Here is a 25,234-nt window from a genome sequence, read left to right as displayed (position 1 = left end):
CCATTAACTGCTTCCACTGACATGGAATATAATCACTTTATAGGGGCCGTGAGGAAGGGAGAATTGTCCAAAGTTTTCCTTCTCAATGAAGGCGAGCTTGCCAGTAAACATTAAGCTCTAGCGGCCTGACTGACTAGCAAAGCTAAGGTCCTTTTCATTGAGCTGAGACGCACACGTGAGCTCTTCTGATTTAGCTTTGTATTCCAGGCACTCACCCAACCAGGTTCCACTGGGCTGAAGATCAACTTATTTGAAGTTTGTGGTTTGCTTTCAAGTTCTTTCAGTTTTCCATGCACAGTTTTTCAGTTGTTGGTTCACCTGTGCTGAGTGAATGTGGTTCAGTGTGTGTGTGTTCGTTTCAGACACTTCCATTAATAATCATTGGCAACAACAAAGCTCTGTTGCTAACTGAAAGTTGAAAAGTTTCCATGTGACCTTGTTGACCTTGCTTAAGTAAATGAATATATACACTTACAGTAGGGATGAACAATATATTACGCTATCTCATGGCAATTCGTAACTTTTTGATTTAGTGGCTAATTCGTAGGAATTTCTACAATCTCAATCGTACAATTTAGTATGATTTGCTTATCCCCCAATGGCGGTTGGGTTAAGGCCGGGGTTTTGTGCCACGCCTCCTTCTTAAAATCGCACATTTTTATCGACTCAACTTGTACAAATTACTAAACAAAACGTAAAATACGATCAGGCTGGTTTATCTGCAATAGTCATATCGCAGGATTAGGTCTTAAAAAAAAATTAAAGATAAAGGTATTAACACATTTTCTTTATTTTTTAAAGATATTTATACAATGATGACTGTTATTTTACATTTGATTGTTCAATTTCTGTACTTGAATACTGCTAGACCTCCCAGAAAACCATTAAGCACTGTTTATGTATTTATTTTTGCTTGTAATTTATTATATTTCATGCAGTTGCACTGCATAGAAAAAAATACTTGATCATCTCAGTCAATCTAAACTACTGAAATCTTTCCAAATAGAGCTGTTCAAATCACCTGGTGAAACTATATGTCTATCGCAATAAATAATGTGGGAAAAACAAAATATCCCAATGTCAGATTTTTCCAATATCGTGCAGCCCTAACTTAGAGTATTTTTATACAGCAGCATAGAAAGAGTAAAGAAATTCTGTTAAAAATTACAGTAAAGCTGTAGTTGCTAGATTTCTACAGTTGAAAATACAATTTCTAAACTTACAGTAACCTAGCGTACTTCATTATTTTATACCATGGGTTCTCAAAGCCTCAGATAAAAGAAGAACATCAGAATTCACATTAATGTCAAAAGTCCAAAACAATTGGTTAAAACAAAACTCGTTTTTATGAGAATATGCATAACAAATCAACAATTTAATAAACTAAAATAAAATTCATTTTGCATTTAGAGTACATATGCAACACACACACACACACACACACACACACACACACACACACACACACACACACACACACATATATATATATATATATATATATATATATATATATATATATATACATATATACGTAATATGCAACACAGTACAGTCATTGATTATTTACATTCATTTGTTTTAATTCTGGGGCGACACAGTGGCTTAGTGGTTAGCACTGTTGCCTCACAGCAAGAACGTTGCTGGTTCGAGTCCCTGCTGGGCCAGCCTGTATTTTTAGATTTGCAGGGTTTGCATGTTCGCTGTGTGTTGCTCGGGTATCCCCCATAGTCCAAAGACATGTGCTGTAAATAAATTGGTTAAGCAAAATTGGCTGTAGTGTATGAGTGTGTGTAGATGTATGGGGTGTTCTCTGGAAGTGCTGCTAGGGCATCTGCTCACAAAACATATGCTGGAATAGTTGGTGGTTCATTCTGCTGTGGAAACCCCTAATAAATAAGGGAATAGGCTGAAGGAAAATTAATGAATGTTTTAAATCTTCAAGAAGTTTTGAGAAAACAAAGGAAGCTGTTTCTTTTTACAATTTATTTACAATGAGTAGATACTGAATCTTCAAAAGCATGAAAAAAATTGAGAAAATGTCATGAAAGTGACAAATTTTATTTTTGGCTGAACTGTTTTTAATGTTTATGCTTAAATATTATTCTCTGTTGTTGCGACAATTGGAAAATGATCTCTAGGACATTTTTGTAGCCTCTCCATTTGTCTTTTTTAATGGTATTTCCAACACAATCTCATGGCAATTCGTAACTTGCTGATTTAGTGGCTAATTCGTATGAATATGTACGATTTAATTCATACAATTTACTAAAATTTGCTCATCACCCAATGATGTTTGGGGTTAGGGGTGGAGTCGGGTGCCACGCCTCCTTTTTAAAATTGTACATTTTCGTACGACTGAACAAATTAGCCTCTAAACTGACAAAACGTAAAATAATTACATTTCCTCGTGAGATCAGACTTTTAATTCGCTTTTTTTCTTTTATAGTACCATAAGCTGCTGTTTGGGTTATGTTAGGTGAGTGACTGACTAGCCATTGTTGCATTGTGGAAATCTTTTCTTTTTTACAACCATGTTTTAATTCATATCAGATGAAATATATTACACAATGGTTTTAAATTCAGTCAAGTTCCAGTTGAAAAACACACTAAAGAATTACTTGGAGTTTTTTAAAAAAAAGGCAAAATGAGATATGTATCATGCCACACGTAATCTTTTTCATGATAGACATGTTATGTCTGTGTCAAATCCATTGGAATTTAAGAGTCGTAAACATTTCATGATAAGAAAATTCCAAGTCTTTCTTAGCAGATCTTATTCCCTTGTCTACTTCCGTTCTATTTCTTTTTGCCCTGGTTTTGAGCTGGAAGCTCAGTGGCACAGTGTACTGTAAATGGCCGTGGTGATGTGATGGGAGATGACTGGTGTTCTGATAGACTCCGACAGCTGAGTTTCCTTTCCTGCTAACTTTGCCCTTCCCTCTTAACCCGGTTATTTTTGAGTCTATTGAAGCAAACTGTAAAAGCCAGATGTGTAAATATACGTACAGTGAATTCAGATGAATTTCAATCTGGGCATGCACAGTCTGGCTGGTATGCTTTTTTGGGGATTCTCCACACTGTAACTCTCCCAGATGTGGGAAAGACAGTGAAGGTGGATCAGAGAACAGAACATTTTCACATTGTCCACAGCCCAAGAATGTCACTATTGGCACGATTGAGATCAATGTTTGGCATTGGCATGAGTGACCAAATGTTTGACTTTAGCAGTCCAGCCATGTATATTGACCCTGTGGAGCTCCTGACAAACCATTTTAGTGGAAACAAGAGAGTTATGGTGCACATTTAATTCTGCAGTGAGCTGGGCAGTTGTGGTTTTGTTTTTTTGATACAATCCAGGTTAGCACCCAGATATCCCTTTCATACAGCTTACTCTTGCATTTACAGTTACTCCTGTTGGATGTGGTTTGTCCTTCTTGGTGGTACTGACATTTCTCTTGGATACCATCTTGATACATCGCAAAGACTTGTATTGGTCACAGATGTGCCAGCAAGATGTACACCAACAATGTTTCCTATTTTGAGCTCTGATATGTCACCTATAATGTTGTGTGTGTTGCAGTATTTTAAACAAAACTGTGCTATTACTCTGCTAATTAAACCTACACAGTTTGCTCCTACTGGCGGAATGTTCCATCAATGAAGATTGGCCACCAGGCTGGTTAAATTTAGCCATGAAAGACCCCAGCACTAAACGATTCAGTTTTCACTCCAGTATATCACTATTCAAACAATCACAGTAATATTTTATCGTATTGTTCAGAAGTTTAGAGTCTGTTTTGTATAATCACTCCTGATTTCAATGACATGAATTTGCAGAGATTTTTTTTCTCATAAAATGTTGCTGCGTAATATTTATGTCTGTTTGTCTGCCGTTCTGTCTTTGTTCTGTCTGTTAGTTGTTTTGCCTGTCTGTTTATGTTTGTTTGTTGTTCTGTCTGATGTGCTAACTGTCTGTCTCTCTGTATTCTTGTCTTTCTGTCTATCTCTACCTGTTACTCTCTCTGTGGATTTCTCTTGTCTGTCTGTCTGTCTGTCTGTCAATTAGGTTTATTTATATGTTGCTATTTATTTAAATGTTTTTCAAAAATATTTTTCTTTAAAATGTTTGTTATTTGATTTTTTTAACAGTTTTTTATGTATAATTTTTATTGTTGAGTATTTATTGTCAATATAATATATTTATGCATTTATTCTTATTAATATTATTTTTGCAAATATAGTTTCTGTTTTTATTTTAAAATTGTCCATTCAAATATTTTCCAATTTTATTTATTTATTTATATATATATATATATATATATATATATATATATATATATATATATATATATATATATATATATATATATATATATATATATATAATTTATCCTATTAGTTTCCTATTAGATGTTGAATACACAATCTGTTTGTGTCCTATCTATCTATCTATCTATCTATCTATCTATCTATCTATCTATCTATCTATCTATCTATCTATCTATCTATCTATCTATCTATCTATCTATCTATCTATCTATCTATCTATCTATCTATCTATCTATCTATCTATCTATCTATCTATCTATCTATCTATCTATCTATCTATGTATTTATGTCTGTCTGTGCATGCTGAAATGGAAACTGTTTGGGTGATGAATTTGAACCCTCTTTCATCAGGTTGTCCTCCATCTTTCCTTGTAGAGAAGCGAGAATGTGGCTTTTCAATAAGTTAGTGACTGGGACGGGGGGTGTGAAGACCACCTCACGACAGTGGTGCGTTTTCAAAGGGCAAACCTCCCCCATCCATGGCTTTGCTTCTCTAAATAATAGATGAGGTCTCAGGAACGCCTCACAATCACAGTAAAGGGGCTGCTGAACACCAACCTCTAAAAGACCCCCAGATGGAGCTCCACTGAATAGCTTCACAATAAGCGAAGGGGTTCACTTGTATCGGTGTTTGGTGTAAGAGTTGAGGTTTTGATCAGCATGCACTTTATTTCAAACATTTGCCTACCATTTTTACAAAATTATTTTACATTTACACTTTTGAATCTACAGTCAAGTGCTTGCAGTACAAATTCATAGTCGATTTTTGTTTTTAAATTGTATGTTTTGATGTATTATTGTGGGTTGAATGCTTGCAGTTTTCAGTGTTGTTGAAAATAGGATTTTGTTGAAAGAGTATTTCAACACAGCATGTTGTGAATCTGAATTTCCTTTGCTGCAATGTGGTCAGTCTAACAGAAGGTGTCAGTACTGCTGCAATTTGCACTGCTTGAGCCAGAAATACTTACTGCTAAGTTAAAGATGTTACTGTAAGACTTCTATGGCTGTCACTCGTCTCAAATATCAGTTAAAAACATTTTCTGATTTTTATGGTTTGCACTGAAAATACTTTCAAGCTTACACTTGGGTTTGGTTTCATAAACTAGGTTTATTTATATGTTACTATTTATTTCAATTTAAAAAAAATATATTTTTATTTAAAATGTTAGTTTTAATAACTCATTTTTAATGACTGATTTATTTTGTCTTTGCCGTGATGACAGTAAATAATATTTGACTAGATATTTTTCAAGACATTTCTATACAGCTTAAAGTTACATTTAAGGGCTTAACTAGGTTAATTAGGTTAACTAGGCAGGTTAGGGTAATTAGACAAGTTAATGTATAACGATGGTTTGTTCTGTAGACTATCGAAAAAAAATAGCTTAAAGAGGCTAATAATTTTGTCCATAAAATGGTTTTAAAAAAATTTGAAACTGCTTTCATTCTAACCAAAATAAAAGACTTTCTCCAGAAGAAAAAACATTATCAGACATACTGTGAAAATTCCCTTGCTCTGTTAAACATCATTTGGGAAATATTTAAAAAGGGGAAAAAAACCAAAGGGGGCTAATAATTCTGACTTTAACTGTATATAGCTGTGCAATATATAGCTGTATATTGGCACTGGTGGGAGGCTTGCGTTGACTTGAGTCCACAAGCCAAATGCCTTAGTGTCACACCAGTGCTGATATAGAGCCATATCGCACTGCTATGAGTTTGATATTGCGTTTATACAAAAGTTTGATAGCATAATATAACAGTTAATATTACAAAGAAAATCAAACACTGAGAGTCTCAAAAACCCCTTTTTAAGAGGAACTACTTCCAGTGTTTATACACATCTACAGCTGACGGTCACAACAACTACTTCACAAACGTCACTTTAGAGCTAGTATTTGAATGATAATGTCTAAAATGATAACAAAACAGGTTATTTTGCTCACATTTTAAGACTATAAGGCTGAACGGCATTAAATGCCATCTGTCTACAAAGATTTCCCAGTTCATTCATTCATTCATTTTCTTGTCGGCTTAGCCCCTTTATTAATCCGGGGGCCCCACAGCGGAATGAACCGCCAACTTATCCAGCAAGTTTTTACGCAGCGGATGCCCTTCCAGCCACAACCCATCTCTGGGAAACATCCACACATTCACACACACACTCATACACTACGGACAATTTAGCCTACCCAATTTATCTGTACTAAATGTCTTTGGACTGTGGGGGAAACCGGAGCACCCGGAGGAAACCCATGCGAAGGCAGGGAGAACATGCAAACTCCACACAGAAACGCCAACTGAGCCGAGGTTCAAACCAGCCACCCAGCGACATTCTTGCTGTGAGGCGACAGCACTACCTACTGCTCCACTGCCTCGCAGTCAGATTTCCCAGTATATTAATTAATTTAATATTTAAAAAAGCTCACGCATAAATTCCCACCTGAGTTTTAAAACTAATCAAAGTTTCCAGCTGTTGAATAAAGATTCCTTTATCTTGCTCAGTTATTGACTGATTTACATACATTGCGCTTATCTGAACTGTACATACCCACTGCACATGGACATTTGTAATTATGTACACTCCCACTGTACATGTACATTTGTAATCATGTTGGTCTATCTGCACACTTCTGATTATTAATGCTGATTATTAATTCTGATTATTAATAGCAACATGTAAATATATTCATTTATTGCAAATCTCTCTTCATAGCTAATGCAACCTGTATATAATGTTGATAGTACATCCATCTGTAAATATCACCATAGTTTTTCTATAACTGCATGTTATAACTACCTCTATCCTGCACTTGCTGCTATTGCACTGCTGGGTAGACCTAAACTGCATTTCGTTGTCTTGTACTTGTACATGTGTAATGACATTAAAGTTGAATCTAATCATCTAATCTAATCTAAATATGATTTAAAATTTGAAGTGCACAAATGTACAACTTCTGCCTGGATTTTAAAGTGGCAACTACCAATATTTAAAGAATTCTTAAACAGTCTGGCATCATAGTTTTTGTAAAATAAAAGTCTTACTGAATATTCTAGAGTCATTGCCTCGTTTATGCTCTAATCCCACGGCTAACTCACAAAAGCTTGTAAACGTACTTCCTAAAGTAGTTCCTGACTTAATTTGTCCCAGTGGTTGCATGCAGGCTGCATATTCAGCTTCATTTTGCCATGAGCTCAGACATTTTGAGGCACGAGTGACATCATGCATCGGTTGACGTGTTTTTTGGGGGGTTTTGTGTGTTTCCTGCAATTAGCATGGAGGAGTTTAGAAGCGGGCGTGTTTTTAACCAAATATCAAAGCTATTAGGATTTGGCAGCGAAGGAGTCTACAATTGAATAGCCCCAAAAATGGCATTAATCGGATGGTTTGTTTTTATTTCTATCTGACTCTGTCGCCAATCGATTTAACATGTGTTCTGTTTAATGTCTTTCTGCTAATTCAAACCTTTTTCGAAGCCTCTAGATGAGGGTTAGTGTGATTTCACCAAGTATGATGTGTTCCTGGATCAACATCTATGTCAATCCTGGAATAACATTCCAAATCAGCCAATCAGAATTATAGGATGCCTTTACGGTTTGTGTTCAGTTTAGGCTCAGAGTTTAGGTTATATACTTCTACTTGATTGCTATCCCGCTATTGTTACCTTTTGATTTTTGGAATAATCTATAGTTAAGGTTGGGTTTAGGGGTAGGTAATAGGTATGGATTGTATATTTCTGAACAAAAATGATGTTCCTAAATGAGACTATTGAAGAGGTCTTAAGAGGCTAATTAATTTCTATTTTTTTAAGCAGCTTTCATGGAAGTGTCAAGAGGCCAGATGATATATCATGAAAATCAGACTTTTTTCATGTTTAATTCCAGGGTGCATCTTACCACTTAAAGAAATTGAAAAAGGACCACTTAGAGCCCTATCCTACACCCGGCGCAATGTGGCGGAAGACGCGGCGCAATAGTCTTTTGCTAGTTTCAGCTTGGCGCAATAGTCGTTTTGAGGCGTTGCGCTACGCTGTTTAAATAGCAAATGCATTTGTGCTCAGATGTGCGCCCATAGGCGTTCTGGTCTAAAAAGGAAGGCGTTCTGAGGCGCACGGCTGGCACGTTGCTATTTTGAGAAACTATAATAGATTTTTCATTAGACCAAAACAAACCCGGTCTAAACTCCGGCGCAAAGGTTTCCCTATCCAAGAGCAAAAGTGAAAGTAGTTCCATTATCTCTCATTCTTACGCAGTAGATGCTCTGTTTAACTGTTTTCTGTTAAAAAAACTGTTAACTGTGAACTGTTTGCTTGTGAAATGCTCAGTTTTTTCACTTAGACTTTCTTTGCGTCCTGTAAATAGCGAATGCGCTCTTGGCGCGACGCAGCTGGCTCTTAAAGGGAATGGGAGATGAGACTAATTGGTTTATTCTCAAAACACACCTATAACTCATTAAGAAAATAAACTCAACCCTTTTAGACCATGCGCCTTGGCGCAAAGCAGATTTTCACATCCTTAAATTAGCAAAAAATGCGTTCTGACACACCCTGAAAGCGTTTGCGCCCTGTGTTTTGCGCTCTGTGCATGGACCGTCAAAATAGAGCCCTTAACTTAATTTTGTTACGCTTTACTTTGCAATCAAAAAAAAAAAAAGACACCATTCTGATTTTGATCCACTAGCGATGTAGGAAGGTCTTATTATACATTACCAACCCTTAAACTACATTTTTACACCCATACCATCACTGCTTTATCTACGAGGGTGTCAACTTGTCAAAATTAGATCTTCATACTCAATGTATGTCATTTCCACTGGCAACTGTACCTTTATATGGCATGGTGTACGACAGAAAGTTGTGATGGATGTCATTCTCACTCCAAGAAGAAAGTCTTATGGGGTTTTCACATATTTAGTTTTTTTATTTTTTATTTTGCATGCTTAAGTTTATTATTTCAAATGTAGATTCATGGAAAGCAATGCAAATTGGAAGAGGAAGCGATGCCCCTTGCACTTCCCTTTTGTTTTCTACACAACATGCAAACAAAACTGCTGCATACTGTCATTGTATTATTGTGGGATTGTGTTTTGACTTAAAAATGGCACTTCCTGTGGCTTATTGAACACACAAGTGTCCAGCAGTGAGTCTAGCTTCACCCTTTTGGTACTGTTTTGTTGTGCTAGCAGTTTTCTGTTTTTTTTTTTTTTGTTTCTTTTAAATCCCACAATGGGACCTTGATCTCTACTCCAAGAACTTTTGATATTTACAGTTTTTCTCAGTCGCTTTGGTGCATTTCTCACAACACCAGTGCATTTCTGCACAACAGTCAATGCATTTCTCAAAACACTTAGTACAAACTGCAAAACCTAGCTGATAACCTGCAAAAGCGCATCAATTACTCAAAATGGATAGTTCATTCCTCAAAAGCAAGTATTGATGTCAATCAAAGTGTCAGTGTCATCAAGATGAAGAGTCCTGACACCATTGTTTATGAACAAGATAGTCAAATGGCTTTGTCATGTTTTCATTGTGACAGTTTACTCTGTAATTTTTTTCCAATGCTAAAAAGTCAGATTTTGGTGACACTTCCTGAAAATTCTCAAGACAGCACTATATACTATTTGCACAGCCATTTAAAATACTACAGTAAAGTTAGACATCCCTGCATTTAGTGAGGTATCTGAGTACAAGACACTGAATATGTATGTTTCACATTTTTACTGCATTTGCTCTTTACAATCCTAATTTATTCACAGCATTGCAAAAGAATAAACACACCTTTATTTACAACAAACATAAACTCCCTTTGGGTAGAGCTGTGCACAACTGTACACAATATTGCAGTACATATTGCACCTGAACCTGCAACATACACAGGTCTGTAAATCATTCATCAAATTGTTCAATTTTAAAGACATTTTCAGGAAAAAAAATATTTAAAAAAATTTTTTTATAAAGTTTGCTTGACCTATTTTGACATCAAGTTCAACATTTTTGTCTGTAATGACTCAAGTAATGAAATGAGGACTGTTAGTTTTATATGGAATGACTATTCAGCATTTACAAGTATAGTTCATTTTGACTAACCTGACTGAAGCGAATGATAATGTTATAAATAGCAGAGAGATGTATGAAAGCAATTGATGCATGTCCGAAAGCATTTGCAATTTGTTGAAACTAGGATGTGCACAAATGACTAATTGTTTTGAGAAATGCATGACCTGTTGTGCAAATGTAAATAGTGTAGTGAGAAATGCACCAAAGTTACTTTTACATTTTGTAGTAGTTTGATGTGATATATTGTTTTTTTGCTTTTCAAATTATAGTACAAAAACCTGCGAATAAGCTACAATTACGTTTTATGTTATTTTATGGACTTCATTCATTCATTTTTATTCAACTTTACTCCCTTTATTTCTCAGGGGTCGCCACAGTAGAATGAACCGCCAACTTATCCAGCATATGTTTTACACAGTGGATGCCCTTTTAGCTGCAACCCAATACTGGGAAACACCTATACACTCTCACATGCGCACACACTCTACAGCCAATTTAGTTTATTTAATTCACCTATGGCGCATGTCACCAGGCTGCGGGGGAAACCGCAGCACGCAGAGAAAATCTATAAGAACACAGGAAGAACATGTAAACTCCACACAGAAATGCCAATTAACCCAGCCAGGACTTGAACCAGCGACCTTCTTGCTGTGAGGTGACAGTGCTTCCCACTGAGGCACCATGTCACCCATTTTATGGACTTATTTTGATATATATTATTTCTTTTATGAAATATAGTTTTTAAATTACTAAAAGTTAATAAAAGTCACTGCAGAGTTTAATGTTCAACATCAAAAGTTGACAGAGCAGAACTCAGGGCCATAATGCAGTTCATTACCCCTGCAAATCACTAAATACTGAACTTGTTAATTAACAGATATTTTTACCTTGAAGTGTCCCAAAAAGTAGTATGGTACTGTGCAGTTTTATATTTTTGGTATAGCCTATAGTTTAAAATAGAAGTAAATGTGTACGGTACTGTACTGTACCAAACCGTACCTCATTAAAAGCAGGCTTTAACCATTTAGTATCCTGATTGAGCTTAGCAGTTGTAACCTCTTCCTCTCCATTATTGTTGGACTGCTTTGAATATGTAAATCAAGAATCACCAACCTGGGCTGGTGCCCCGCAGAGTTTAGCTCCAACTTGCCTCAGCACACCTGCCAGGAAGTTTCAAGTGTAGATAGAAGTATAGAGCTTGATTAGCTTTTTCAGGTGTGTTTGATTAGGGTTGGAGCTAAACTCTGCAGGACACCCGCCCTCCAGGAACATGTTAGGTGTCCCCTGGTGTAAGGCTTTAATCCTATTCTAGTTGTTTCTGACATTCGGCTAAGTGCGATTTACATTGTTTTCTGGTTTTTGGAGTGTTAGAATAATGTGAAGCAGGGGTCCAAAATTTTTCTTATGAAGGGCCAAAAACCAAACTTGATTGAGACAAGTGGGCTGAAGATAAATATAGTTGCCATGAGTAATTTCTTAATTTATTTAGCAATGTTTTAAAATAACTAGAAAATGTTGCTTTATATTAACTAATACAGTATATATTTGTACATTTTATAATGAACTTATTACAGTAAAAACAATCTCATTTATAATGAGTTACACTAGTTTTTGCCTTGCATTGCTCATTAATGTCTTCTTCATTGTCCTCAATCTATTGAGCAACAGTATTTACAAACTCAGATTCATTTACAACATTTAATTTCAGTTTGCTTTTTTGTAGCTCAGCTATAAAACAAACAAACAAAACAGGTTACGTCAAATCAGAAATGACGATCTCTGTTAAAGGCATTGTCCTCAACTCTCTCCATCATTCTCACTCTCTTCTCAGATGGAATGGTGGTCCAATTCAAAGGTTATAATGGGCTGACTTTGGGCCAACAGAGATGCCATACTTTAGGCATCTCTGAAGTAAAGGCTCCACATTCTTCTGTTTACGTACACTCTAATAGAGGCAAATTTGTCAATAAATGATTTGTAATGTACAGTATTCTGTACACAGACACATTCTGAAAGCGGCAGAGATTTATTTGGCGTCATATAAAAAGGGTTATAATATTTTTTCATAAATTTTCTTTTTGGCTCACAGCGGAATAAGCCGTCAACCTAATCAGCATATGTTTAATGCAGCGGATACTCTTAATCCAGCACTGGGAAACACACATGCACTCTTGCATTTACACACATACACTAAGGCCAATTTAGCTTATTCAATTCATCTAGAGCGCATGTCTTTGGACTGTGGAGGGAAACAACAGCACCCAGAAAAAACCCACACCAAAACAGGGAGAACATGCAAACTCCGTACAGAAATGCCACCTAACCCAGCCGGGGCTTGAACCAGCAACCTATTTGTTGTGAGGCGACCGTGCCATTGTGACTGAGCCATTGTGTCGCCCCGGGTAATACTATGTCACCTGTAAAGTAGCTATGTACATTGTCTTATTGCAGACCACTAGTGCTGTATTTGTCTGATGGGAAGGAACAGGTCCTCAGAGACTTGTGTGTTATCACTTTGGTGAAGTAATTGTTCTGTGTGTGTTCCTGTTTCACACGTTTGCTTCCTCCAGAGCCACTGGCTATAGCGTGTCTTGATTCTCTTTTCTCCTTCTATTTATACATACTCTCTATTTTCTCTATGGCTTTGACCTCCCAGGTAGAAAGAAAGGCCATTCAGGATGTGTAGAGAGGAGCTGCAAACCATAAAGACAGATCTCAGGATCTACACACACATATACTGTGTTTTTATGTTTTATGGGGTTTCAATTTTCAAATCCAAACACTTTTCCCACAATGAATGTGTGTATGTCTATGTAAGGGGCAATAATTCCCAACTTATGATTCTATATTGTCATTTATTTTCTCAGTTTTACCTTAACACATGTATATGATTCTTTTATGAACTTTAATTGTCAAACAGATTTTTTAAAATATATTTTTCATATTATTTTTTATTGTTATGTAATTATAGTCTATATATATATATAGTATGTAACTATTTAATGTTATACACACACTACTGTAGTTAACATTTCAATTACTAATTTATGGAAATTGCATGAATTACATTAATGTGTGTGTATCACATTAAAAATATACTTTATTGGCTACTATAAAGTGGTAATTTGTTTTCATTAATATGTAAATAAATAGATTGGAGTCATATATTTACACTAATATTATTTAGAGCTGTAATTCTTTTGTATGACCTGTAATTTAATAAAGCGTTAACAATTTATTATTTCAATGGATAGTCACTTGTTGTAGTTTCAATTGTAAGTCTATATTATTTAATAAGTAACATTAATATTTCCTAGAAAATTAATTGTTATATTTATCTTTTTTTCTGTGTTTTCTAATGTTAACAGCACAACAAGCAAAGCAGTGTTTTCACAGAATCAGCCTCCAGCTGCTAAGATTACTCGGGTATACATGCTAACAGGCTGATAAGCATTAGGCTAAGATGCTAATCTTGTGTGATATGCCACTAAAGTCCTTATGCTCTCAGCGGTTTGTGAATGTTGCTGATATCCAGAGCAGGAGATGGGTGCTTGTGTTAAGAGGATTCAAATACAGCTGGTGTTTGCTGCGACCTTCTGTGTTTTGATTCTGAATGAAACACCTTGTTATAGATGATACACCTCCTCCATCTTTTTCAAAAAATGTATTGAAAAGGATGATGTACTCACCAATTACTCACCCTCAAGTCATTCCAAACCTGTTTGAGTTCATTTACTCTGTTAAAGACACAGAAGATGTTTTGAAGAATGTTTGAAGCCTGTAGCCATTGAAATCCATAGTAGGAAAAATTCTATAGGGGTCACTGGCTATATATATATATATATATATATATATATATATATATATATATATATTTTTTTTTTTATTTTTTTTTTTTTAACATAGATTTTATGCGTTTGAGTGTGTTCAAAAAAAAAAAAAAAACTAAACAAATGTTTGAGTAAAGCAAAGTGTAGAGTTAGTAAATGAAATGTACTATACAATTTTTTTTATGGGAAGTGACTGTGTACATCCATTTTTCGGATATCTCCAGAGATGTTCAATAGGATTTAGGTCTGGGCTCTGGCTGGGCCACTCAAGGACATTCACTGAGGCATTGTGAAGCCACTCCATTGATATTTTGGTGGTGGGCTTTGGGTCATAGCCCCTTTCACACATACAGATCTTTCCAAAAAATTACCGGCAATTTTTCGGAAAGGGATCATGTGTGAACAAGCTCTTTACGAAAATACGGTGTAAAATCTTTGTAAATTGTAAATTTGTTCTGGCAATTTTCCAAAAAAATAAATTTGTAACATTACCGGTAATTTGCTGGAATGCTGAGCTGTGTGAACGCAGAACGAAAAATGCCGGAAAGAGCGCGTTTATGTTTCGAAAGCGATGACATGAGACATTCACTCCAGCCAGTCAGAACATTCAGAAACATTTACATACATGCTGTTTAAGAAAATAAAAGCCTTTGAATGTTTTTCTAGACATGTTTAGCTGATAGATGTTAGTCAGATAAGGTTTTTGTCTTCCTTTTTAATGCCAATTGTGTAAGAAAATATCGGTAAAATGCTTATAATAAATCGCTGTTTCTTTACCTTCAAGCTTTGCTTCAGTTGCTGACGCATGCTCCGGTGAGTACCAGCACACACACATATTATTTACATCTCGACATGCGAAACCTCCATATGTTTTCATTGAAGTTGTTCACAATACTTATCCATCCACAGAATTTGTAATGTAGTCAAATGTGTAAACGTTTAGCTGCGGTACACTCTTCTGCCTTTAAATGTTGAATGACAAAGCAGCTGCATGAATGCTAAAGCTTTAAATGAATTAAACGTAAACCCATCAGCAAAAGCCTGACCCCTTCATTGTTTACAAATACAAGCACAGCCATTTAGTTGTAATTTTTATTTAATGATGTCAAAATCTACTTGTACCGGTATTTGGGAATGGATGTGTGAATGGTCCTTTCCGGAAAAATTTTGGAACGTTAGTGCCTACTTGAACAGCGCTTGTTTTAATTCACAGGTAAAGTTGTTCCGGAAATTTTCAGGATGTTTACCAGTATCACTGCATGAAAGGGACTATTATTTACAATTTTGCGTAAATTATAAACTATTTATTTGTTTATATGTACATTAACATATATTGCACAAAAAAATTACAATTCTTATTTAATTTTCTGCCTGAACATCAGTGGGGCGAATCAGCACTGTTGACATTTGACATGAATGGTAGTGTATTCGTGATCCCCTCAGAAGGTGTGATCTTCCTGCATCTAAGCCAGTAACAGGATTGTTTGCTGACTGGGCATGCAAACTGTAATCTAATCATTGGCTTGGAGAATTGGAATAAACTGCAGTGCCAAGACTCCGTCTGCTTCCTCTCACCGAGCTTGTAAAAGGAAATGCATGGGGTGGAACAGACCGCCATAATGACCCTGAGTTTACTAGGTCAAACACCAGGTTTAACACGCTGGTGATGGTGACTATATTAAACTGAAGCAAAAACTAAAAATGGGCGACACAGTGGCACAGTGGTTAGCACAGTCACCTTACAACAAGAAGGTTGGGCCAGTTGACATTTCTGTGTGGAGTTTGCATCTTCTCCCGGTGTTGGCGTGGGTTTCCTTTGTTTGCTCCAGGTTCCCCCACATGTGGTATAGGTAAATTAGGTGAACAAAATTGGTCATAGTGTATGGGAGTGTGTGTGTGAGTGTGTATGGGTGTTTCCCAGTACTGGGTTGCGGCTGGAAGGGCATCTGCTTCAGAAAACATTTGCTGAAATAGTTGGCGGTTCATTCTACTGTGGCAGCCCCTGACAAATAAGTGACTAAGCCTAAGGATAATGAAGGAATGAATGATACCTCTTTAGTAACAAGTAGGGATGCTCCACATTTTTGGCAGATAATATTTTTGTATATTAAAACATAAGCTGCAAAAAGGTCTTTGCAGTTTTCATCGCGCTAAATTCACACTCTCTCCAGCTGTCGTCACTGCGTGATGTGAAGTGGCTTTCACATCGGATGTGGAAAGCGCTGCACGGTTCTATGAAACCCATTCATTTCAATGGCTTGTGCCTCACAAGTGTGTTGATGCACTGACCAAAGTGCAAGAGCAGCAGAGCACACTGTCCACTGGCTTGCTCGTAATGCAGTAAAATTTCAGAATAGTGGATATTCTGCTTATGTACACATATGCACTAACTGCACATGCTCACTTGAAAAGCCAAGTTCACTTGCTCCAATAACATGCCAAAATGATGTTTCCATATATCATGGTTGCTCTTGCTTCTTGTAATAACACTGTTCTGTCATAGCAACGCTTTTAAAATGACACCTCTCGACTAATTTCCCCTCTCAATAAAAGTTTACTGTCTATAAAATCTGGATATATTATTAGCTTGTATGCTTCATAAAAAATCTGTACAATTGAATTTATATACATTTTTTTATTTAAATATATGTTGTTATTATTTCAAATGATTTTCAGTTTTTGTTTTTAACCCAGAATTGTAATTTTGGTGCATCCCTAATAACAAAAATTCAAACTTTAGAAAAAACATATTAGTAATGTAATGTTAATGTTATGTGTTCAGTTATCTAACAAGTCGTGGGTTATTTCCACAAGTTCAATTTATTTAATCTAATGTAATGTCCATTAATTCAGTTTATTTATTATTAAAGGTGCTGGCTATGGGAGTTTAATGAGGAAAGAACTGTAATTAGAAAAGGGTTTTGCAAAAAGAAAGATCTAGAAGTGTCCTTGTTTTTTGCTGTTTTGTTTTGAATTTTTTCATATCACCCTTTTATTAGTTACTGGTTTCAAAAATATAAACTTATCAGTTATAATTTCCATGTCAATGTATCCTTAGCTTATATGAATAGTCCTCATTGGGATATAATTCAAAAATTAGATCATGACATTCAATATTTTGGCATTGTTCACTATTTATGAACAATATCAAAAATTAAAGCAAGGTAATTTCAGAAATTTGTATGATTCGACAATTAGTGACCTGAAAATTTTCATTTAAAAATGTTAATTACTATTTTTTTCTACTAGATCGAATGTCTCTGAATAGGTTTTGAACTGCAGTGCAGGGCACTTTTGGCATCAGTCACTGTGCTGATAGTGTATCACTATCTCCGGGTCTGTATCCTGTTCAGCACAAGCTTTCCGCTGTCCATGTGCTGCTGACATTTGCTCAGTAATGTGCCTGAACATAGAGTTCTGTGGTAGGGATAGTACGCAAATAATGCAAAATGCTGGAATATTACTTAGTCTTTTTTTTTTTTTTTGCTATCAGTAATTTAAACTGTGTGTATTTAGATTTAAAAAAAAAATCAAGGTCCATGGTTTTAAATATGATTGTTTCTCAGTCGGTCAGAGTTTAGCTGATAGCCCAAGGTGACTGTCCAGCACTGTGGAGATTTGCTGAAGTGGAGTGTCTGCTTCACATTCAGCACACACTTTTGTCTGATATTGTTCACTCATGTCCTTTGGTTCAAGTTTATAGCATGAAAATATCTGACTGCTTTTATAAAGTTAGATAAAAACAAGCCCAAAAAATCTTTCTTCTATATAGTTAAAGTCCAAATTATTATCCCTCTTGTATTTTTTTCTTTTTCAAATATTTCCCAAAGGATTTTTAACTGAGCAAGGAATTTTTGACAGTATTTCCTATAATATTTTTTTTTCTTGAAAAAGTCTTATTTGCTTTATTTTGGCTAAAGTAAAAACTGTTTTGATTTACAAAAAAAAAAAAAAAAAACATTTTAAGGTTAATATTATTAGCCCCCCTAAGCAATATATTTTTTCAATCGTTTACAGAACAAACCACTATTATACAATGACTTGCATGATTACTCTTAACTTGCCTTGTTAACCTAATTAACCCAGTTAAGTCTTTAAATTGCACTTAAAGCTGAATACTAGTATTTTAAATCCAGTAAAATATTATGTACCCTCATCATGGCAAAGATTTTAAAAAAAAATCTGTTATTAGAAATTAGTTATTAAAACTATGTTTAGAAATGTGTTGAAAAAAATATTCTTATCGTTAAACAGAAATTAGGGAAAAAATATAAAATAATTCAAATTTAACAGTAGGGCAAAGAAATGCAGGTTTCACTGGATGACTTGTAAACTATTAGTTATTCTAGAATGATGAGGGTGATTTACTTGCGAAGGGCATGTAAAATAGCAGGTCAATTTTGGATAAAAAAACAAAAATTTTGGCATTACTTGGGTTTATTCTTAACAAGAACCAATTGGGGTGTATCCCTGTTCACATGGACCCATAATAGGTATATAAAAAAGCTACCAGTATACAGGATACACGGATATGGAAATTTGGTCTAATAATGATAACTGCAGACTGATCTAAAGATTAAAAACAAATATTTTAAGTATTGCGTATTAAGTATTAAGTAAGTGACTAATTTATATGAATTAAAACAATGCCATTCAAACTAAAATGTAGCCATTACTACCTGTCGAATTAGCCACTAAATGAAAAATTAGTTCCTGTGACAGTGTTGAATAACTTTTTGAAAACTGATAGCTGATATAAATGCAGATAAATACAAATCTTCTTATATTTAGTACATTTTTATTTACTCCATCACAAAAATAAAATGCAAAAAAAAAAAACATAGGACAACTGGTTTGATTATAAAACAAGGAAACTGCAAGGGAACTGAAGGGAGATCTTTTATTTTTATGCACATTTGTGTACACATTGTTACCTATCTGCAACACTTTTTAAAGCTTTTAAAGTAAAGGTTTTTATAGTATTGTTAAAATACATTTTAAGTGGAACACTTTTGTACTTTTTAGGTACTAATATGTACCCCTAAGGTATCAATACGGACCTTTTAGGTACAAATTTGTACCTTTCGAAAAGGTACTACCCCAGTGACAGATCGCATACCTTTATTTCTGAGAGTGTACAGTGTATGACATGAGAAATATCAAGTTTATTTTTTTTCCATTACACCTCTATTATGTTGACCAATAGTAGCCCAAAATCTATTCATACAACATTCAGTTGAATTCAAAATTCGTTCAATTTAAATTTGACCACAGATGATCAACTTGTTGTTGTTTTTTTCTGATGACAAGAAAGCCAGTTCAAACTAAGCATTCAGTGTCAATAGCCAATCAGTGTCACTGTCCATCCCAAGATCTGCATGAAGCCAACCTTTCCTGACAGTTTAAGGTATAGTACATGACCTAGGAAGAAACTTGGCACGCTCTATCCATGGCAACATATTGGGAGTGAAGTGGGCAGATGTCCACTCACAACAAGTGACCATATGGAATAAGCTGATCACCTTGGGCTGTTTAAAGCCTAACTTTGGTGAATGAACTGGACATTCAGTTTCAAATACTCTCTATGGGGTGCATAGACTTACATTTGATGTAAACATGCTGTGACACAATCTAGAGAGCTGCATGTCCAGAAGTTTTTGCTCACGATGTCTTATATTTGGCCATATTTTAAGGGTTTGGTCGCATTAGTGAAATCTTTCAGGCCAATAAATTTACAACAACCAGTTTTCTGTTGGCAATTTGTCTTTAAGATAGAAAGAAATCTCTGGGGGGAACTTTTTCAATCTCATCCATCTATGCATAATGTAGTTTAAAATGTGGATGTGAACCTGCAACCTCTTAGTTACTGACCCAGGTCTGTAATTTCTATGTAAATGAGGAAAATCACACAGTATCTCATTTTTCAAAAATGAGATGTCGGTGAAATAGATTGGGCATGTACTTTTGGGCGTCTACTGCTGTGGATGTTGGCGTCAATATGCAGTGTGCCTTCAAGGAGTATTCTTGTGGTTCCAATAAATAAATCCAGTTTAACAACACAGGTCTGTAAAAAGGATCCCATGCTGTGTGCTGTGGTTACACAAGTGTGTTTACCAGAGCCTCAACCTAGCAACCTGCACCTACAATACCACCCACAATTACTGCGGTAGGTTTAATACAGTGTCCTCTGCTTTATTCCCACTACTGCTTTCTTTTTGATTTGATCAGCTGATGGAAAACAAAGGGAATGTTTTGGAATGCATTAACAGAAATGTGATTGGTCCGTTTTGACATTAAACACCATGATGAGGAAACAATAAGTTGGATGCAGTAGAATGGACAGAAATGAAGATGTACAACTGTATAAGTTTGGGAAAAGTTTCAAATGTTTTGGGCACAGATTCACAATATTCAAAGTAGTGCTCAGAATAAAATTCAGGTAGTTTAAGATTACGGAGGGTGGGCTGGGTCATTGCCCCTCCATTATTAGAGAAAACATTCCAGACACTATGCCAACTAATGTTACAGTCAGATTAAACAATAATATCAAATGAATACAAATGTGTGTATATATATATATATATATAGATATATCATTTTAGCTGTACAGTAACACAGTAATTTATTGGCTTCAGTCGTCTCCCATCTTGATTGTTTTGTGATGATGTGGTGATGTAGTTTACCTGTGTGATTCTGATTTGACTTTTGATGTGCGGCTGATAAGTGCGAAAAGGAACGTGTCATACTACCAACCCAAGCTCATTCTGGAAACGTAGCCCCGCGGACGTTTCTGGAGACAGCGATTTAAGTGGCCGGAGGTACGTACGGAAGCGTTTAGTTTTTTTCGAGCGAACGATGCGGGGCGGTGTGGCGCCGCTCCGCTCCTCCTCTTCGCGCTCGCCTGCCGACGGCTCGCCTCCGAGTGGAGGGCTTCCGCAGAGCGGAGGCGGGAGGCCCCGGAGGAGGAGCTGCGGAGAAAACGCGGTCGAAATCGAAGACGAGGGCTTTTGCTTTTTCTTTTGCTTTTTTTTTTTTGGACAGCTTTTGCAAACCGTCGCTCGGGTTTAGGGAAGGAGGAAGAGGAGAGCGGCCGGGTCGGCCGATTGGCGGGCACGAATGGCACGCGGTCCCGAGAGGCGCCCGAGACGCGAAAAAGCGTGCACAGCGGCCTCTTGCGGATCCGCGAAAACAAAAAACGCTTGAATACGTTCCTCCAAGGATGTATCTCGCGGTCCGCAGAAACGTCCGCAGGGCTACGTTACCACAATGAGCCCGGGTTTTCACTCTCTCCATTATTGTATAAAGGGCTACGTTTTCAGAATGAGTCACAGAACACCTTTAGGGGTCTTGTAGAGTCCTTACTTTGGCTGGCATGTTTGTTCAACCAGTAGAATAGTAAATGGTGGAGCAGTGATCACAAAGTGTGAGTAATATCTATATTATTTGTTGCTCTGCATTTAAATACTTAAATGACTAGAATGAGAATCCAGCATTGGTGCACTGTTTAGTTTAACTGGTGTTTGGCGTTTTGGTGGGTGGTTGGTAACACATTAGTCACCAAATTTGTGCACTTGTTGAGTTAAGTTTAATTGTTTAACAATCCATTTCCATGGCTCTGTTTATAAGAAACATTGTCTGACACGTACTGTGTCTGTTCAGCAGCAGTTAGTATTTTAGTTTTTCAAGTGCTGGACTGGCATCATCATATCCAGTTTTGCACATTCAACATAGTTTTGGAGTAAGTGGACGGTGGTTCTCAGAGGAAACAATTGCATCAGTGCCAGGCTGCAGAGAGGCAGTTTCACTCGTCCCCACAGGGATTATTGGGTTCAATCTGCAGACACTCAAAACTGCTGCTCCAACAGAATTTCATCCTCCCAAAGCCTCGGCTCAGGGCTGCGTGAATAGTCAAACACTCGCTCTCTCAGCATGCCGTTAGAAATGCAACCGGGCATGGGAATGCAGCGACTTCCGAAAGAACAGGGCGAATGAGGCTTAACTTTGAAATCATGGTAAAACTGCATCACTTTAACTGCACTGGCTTCAAGGCAGTTTTGAGTTTCTTCTCATTTTAATAGATTTAATAGATTTATAGATGTTTTGCCAGTGGGTAAATTGCCTTGTTGAGATGACAACAAGGACAAACAAATCTCCTTAGCCTTTTGCCTCAATTAGTTGTACTTGTAAAGTTGTAACTGCACAGCTATATATGAAATAGTTTGAATTGGAGCAAAATTAGTGTGGGAGACTTGACTTATTTTTCCATTTCCATTAATAGTATATATTCAAATTATTTTGAAATATTTGTTTAATAAAAGAAAGTTATACTATAAATATATTTTACTTTGATTATTATTAGATTAATAACACTTATTTGAAAGTGTTGGCAGCCCTAGTTTTATTTTAAATTTTTTATGCACTCGAATAGTTGGTAGAAAAAATAGTGAACTTAATAGTTTCTTTCCCTACATCATAAATGTTTGGTATTTATAATACTTTTGATAGAATGAAACTTCTTTTTCATACAAAATAAAATACATAACTGCACATATTAAGTAATTTCATTCATGGTTTGTAGTTCCACAAATATTTAATGTTGGCAAGTGGCCATCATGACAATATAGATGATTAGTATGTCACCTAGGGGTGTTAGCATCGAGTTTCCTTGTAAGACACATCTGCTGTCTCACGAATGGCTTGTTAATCCGTCTCAAGCTTGATAGTCATGCCTCCCTGCCACTGCATCTGGAGGCTGCTTACATGTCCATGTGCAAACTGTAGGTTTCTTCTCCTCTGACAACAAATTGCATCCTTGCCTTTCCCCACTTATCTGTGATCTGTGCCTGCCAGAGTGTGTTCGTTTCTATATCGGGCAACACTGTGGAACTAGTAGCAGGTGGCAGGCGGAGTCCTACACGGTCTGGAGCTTCATTGGACAAGAAAAAAACACAGAAGATGCTGATGACGGGGAAGGATTTGGCCGATTGTCATGGGAAAATCACATTATTAGAAGGTTTAGCAAGACGTCTGTGCTGCAGTGCTGCATGAATGCGAGTTTGTGGATGTGCTTCCCATCGCTCCAGCTGTTAAGTCAGCGTGTGTGGTTTCTCCAAGCCTTCTGGAACTTTGTGCCAGCGTGCGCGGGGTTGGATGTAAAAGCATTAGAAGATGCCTGCTATTCTAGTCGTCTCCAAGATGAAGTCGGGATTGCCCAAACCTGTTCATGGCACCGCATTGCCCATTCCAGCCAGGGCAGTGACCCACCAGAATGGACCTCTGAAGCCCATGCAAACCAGCCTAATCCCCCTGAAGTCTCCCATTTGCAGGAGTCAAGGCAGTGCAACCTTACAGAGAAAGTACCAGACTGCCAAAGAAACCTCAGGAGACCCTCAGGTTGGAATGCTGATGCTTCATTTGTTTGTGGCTTTGTGGTTACATTGATTCTTGTGCTATCAGATGAGCTTTTAATTCTTACTTTAAATGAAATGTAGTGATATATACTTTAGTTGTGCTTGTGGTATTTGCTTGTTTCATCAATATAAATCAGTTGACATTTGAAGCAGATCAAAATCCTTTCATCAAAGTTGTCCTTAAGCTATTGAACAACACCCATTCATGCCGTAGGACAATCTTGAAGAACGTTTTTGATCCACTTCAAATGTCGACTGCTGTATATCTCCTAATAGAACTTAAAAGTTAGATTTAGTTCCTTATGAATGCAAGTTAATGCTTTGACTTCATATCTCATAGTGGCTTTGTTTATAGTAAGATGTTTGACGTGTTATGAATCAGTTGCGACTTTAGATTTTGGGACTTATAATTGCAGCTGTTGTATCTCACAGTGTGTTTTTATAACTACACCACAACATTTATTGTAAACTTTCGAAATAGTAGTTTCGTCAACTCTGTGACTTGTTTCTTTTACCTCCAACTATTAAATCTTGCAGTTTGTTTACTGTAATTGCAATTTAAAATTTCACTTTGCATGTTTATATCTCACAGTGTGTTTTTATAACTACACTACAACATTTATTGTATTTTTTCAAAATAGTAGTTCCTACTTACTACTCTTAAATCCTGCAATTCCTGCCAAGTTACTTGCACTTGTAGCTTTATATCTTAAAATGTATCTTGTGTCTTGTAATTTGTCAGTGTGACCTAGTTTCTTGTGATTGTTACATTGTTGCTGTTTGTCTTTATAACTTTCGACTCTGTTTCTAAAGTTTTTCAAATTTGTAAATGTTTCCCAGTGATGGATTGTGGCTGGAAGGGCATCTGCTGCGTAAAAATGTGCTGGATAAGTTGGCAGTTCATTCCGCTGTGGCGACCCCATATTAATGAAGGGACTAAGCCAAAAAGAAAATGAATGATTGAATATTTGTCAATGTGACGTTTTTGCAGTTATAGCCATATATTGTAAGTTGATTATACATATAACATTTTTGACTTTGTTTTACATAATTCAGATTTGACATCTTGCAACGTGACTTTTTTTCCTGTAAAAGCGACTATATATCTTTATTATCTCTTATTACAAATTTGACATTTTGACATTTACAGCAGTCTCACTATTGTGACATGAAAAATTGTATCTTTATCTTTATATATTGTCTTATGTGTACTTATATTGACTTATTTTTTCACATATATAATTTTTATATTGCAATCAGGACTTTATTATAATTGTAAACTTTATATCTCACATCTTTGACTTTTAATGTTTTTTTTTGATGTTGTGACTTATTTACCCGTTGCAACTTTATTCAATAATGTTGTTTCAACTTTGCATCTTACATGCACAATTCCTTCATTAATTAGTTTATATCTTACAATTACTACTTTGTTTCTTGTGATTGTGAATCTATATGTCGTAATGTGTTTGTATCTTGCTATTGCGACTTTTGCTATTGACATTTTGACATTTACAGCTAAATTTTACAATTGCAACTTCACATCTTTATGTTTTTGCTTAAGCCATCATATTTCACAAATGTAAAATTTGTACCGCACTTTATA

At 36.1% G+C, this 25,234-nt stretch overlaps 1 protein-coding gene across 19 annotated transcripts in view; it reads left to right on the top strand.

Moving 5' to 3' along the window:
* nav2b (neuron navigator 2b) overlaps nt 1-25,234 on the top strand; it is a 159,156-nt gene that overhangs the window by 8,546 nt on the left and 125,376 nt on the right. For 7 of the 19 annotated variants that reach the window (XR_015526344.1, XR_015526343.1, XM_087311976.1 and 4 more), the window contains exon 1: nt 22,960-23,611. The exons of 8 other annotated variants lie outside the window; for them this stretch is intronic. Coding sequence is in view for 9 of the 11 variants with exons in the window: in XM_087311976.1 (XP_087168102.1) it covers nt 23,387-23,611 (225 nt within the window). In the remaining 2 variants the exon portion in view is untranslated. Of the gene's footprint in view, nt 1-22,959; nt 23,612-25,234 lie in introns of those variants that run through there. 4 more of the 19 variants (XM_087311980.1, XM_087311975.1, XM_087311977.1 and 1 more) reach the window with 1 other exon arrangement.

The sequence above is a fragment of the Danio rerio genome, chromosome 25 (assembly GCF_052040795.2).
Source record: "Danio rerio strain M-AB ecotype USA chromosome 25, GRCz13ab, whole genome shotgun sequence".
Classification (NCBI taxonomy): Eukaryota; Metazoa; Chordata; class Actinopteri; order Cypriniformes; family Danionidae; genus Danio; species Danio rerio.
The sequence above is the reverse complement of the archived record's forward strand: the minus strand, read 5'-3'. Positions and strand labels throughout refer to the sequence as shown.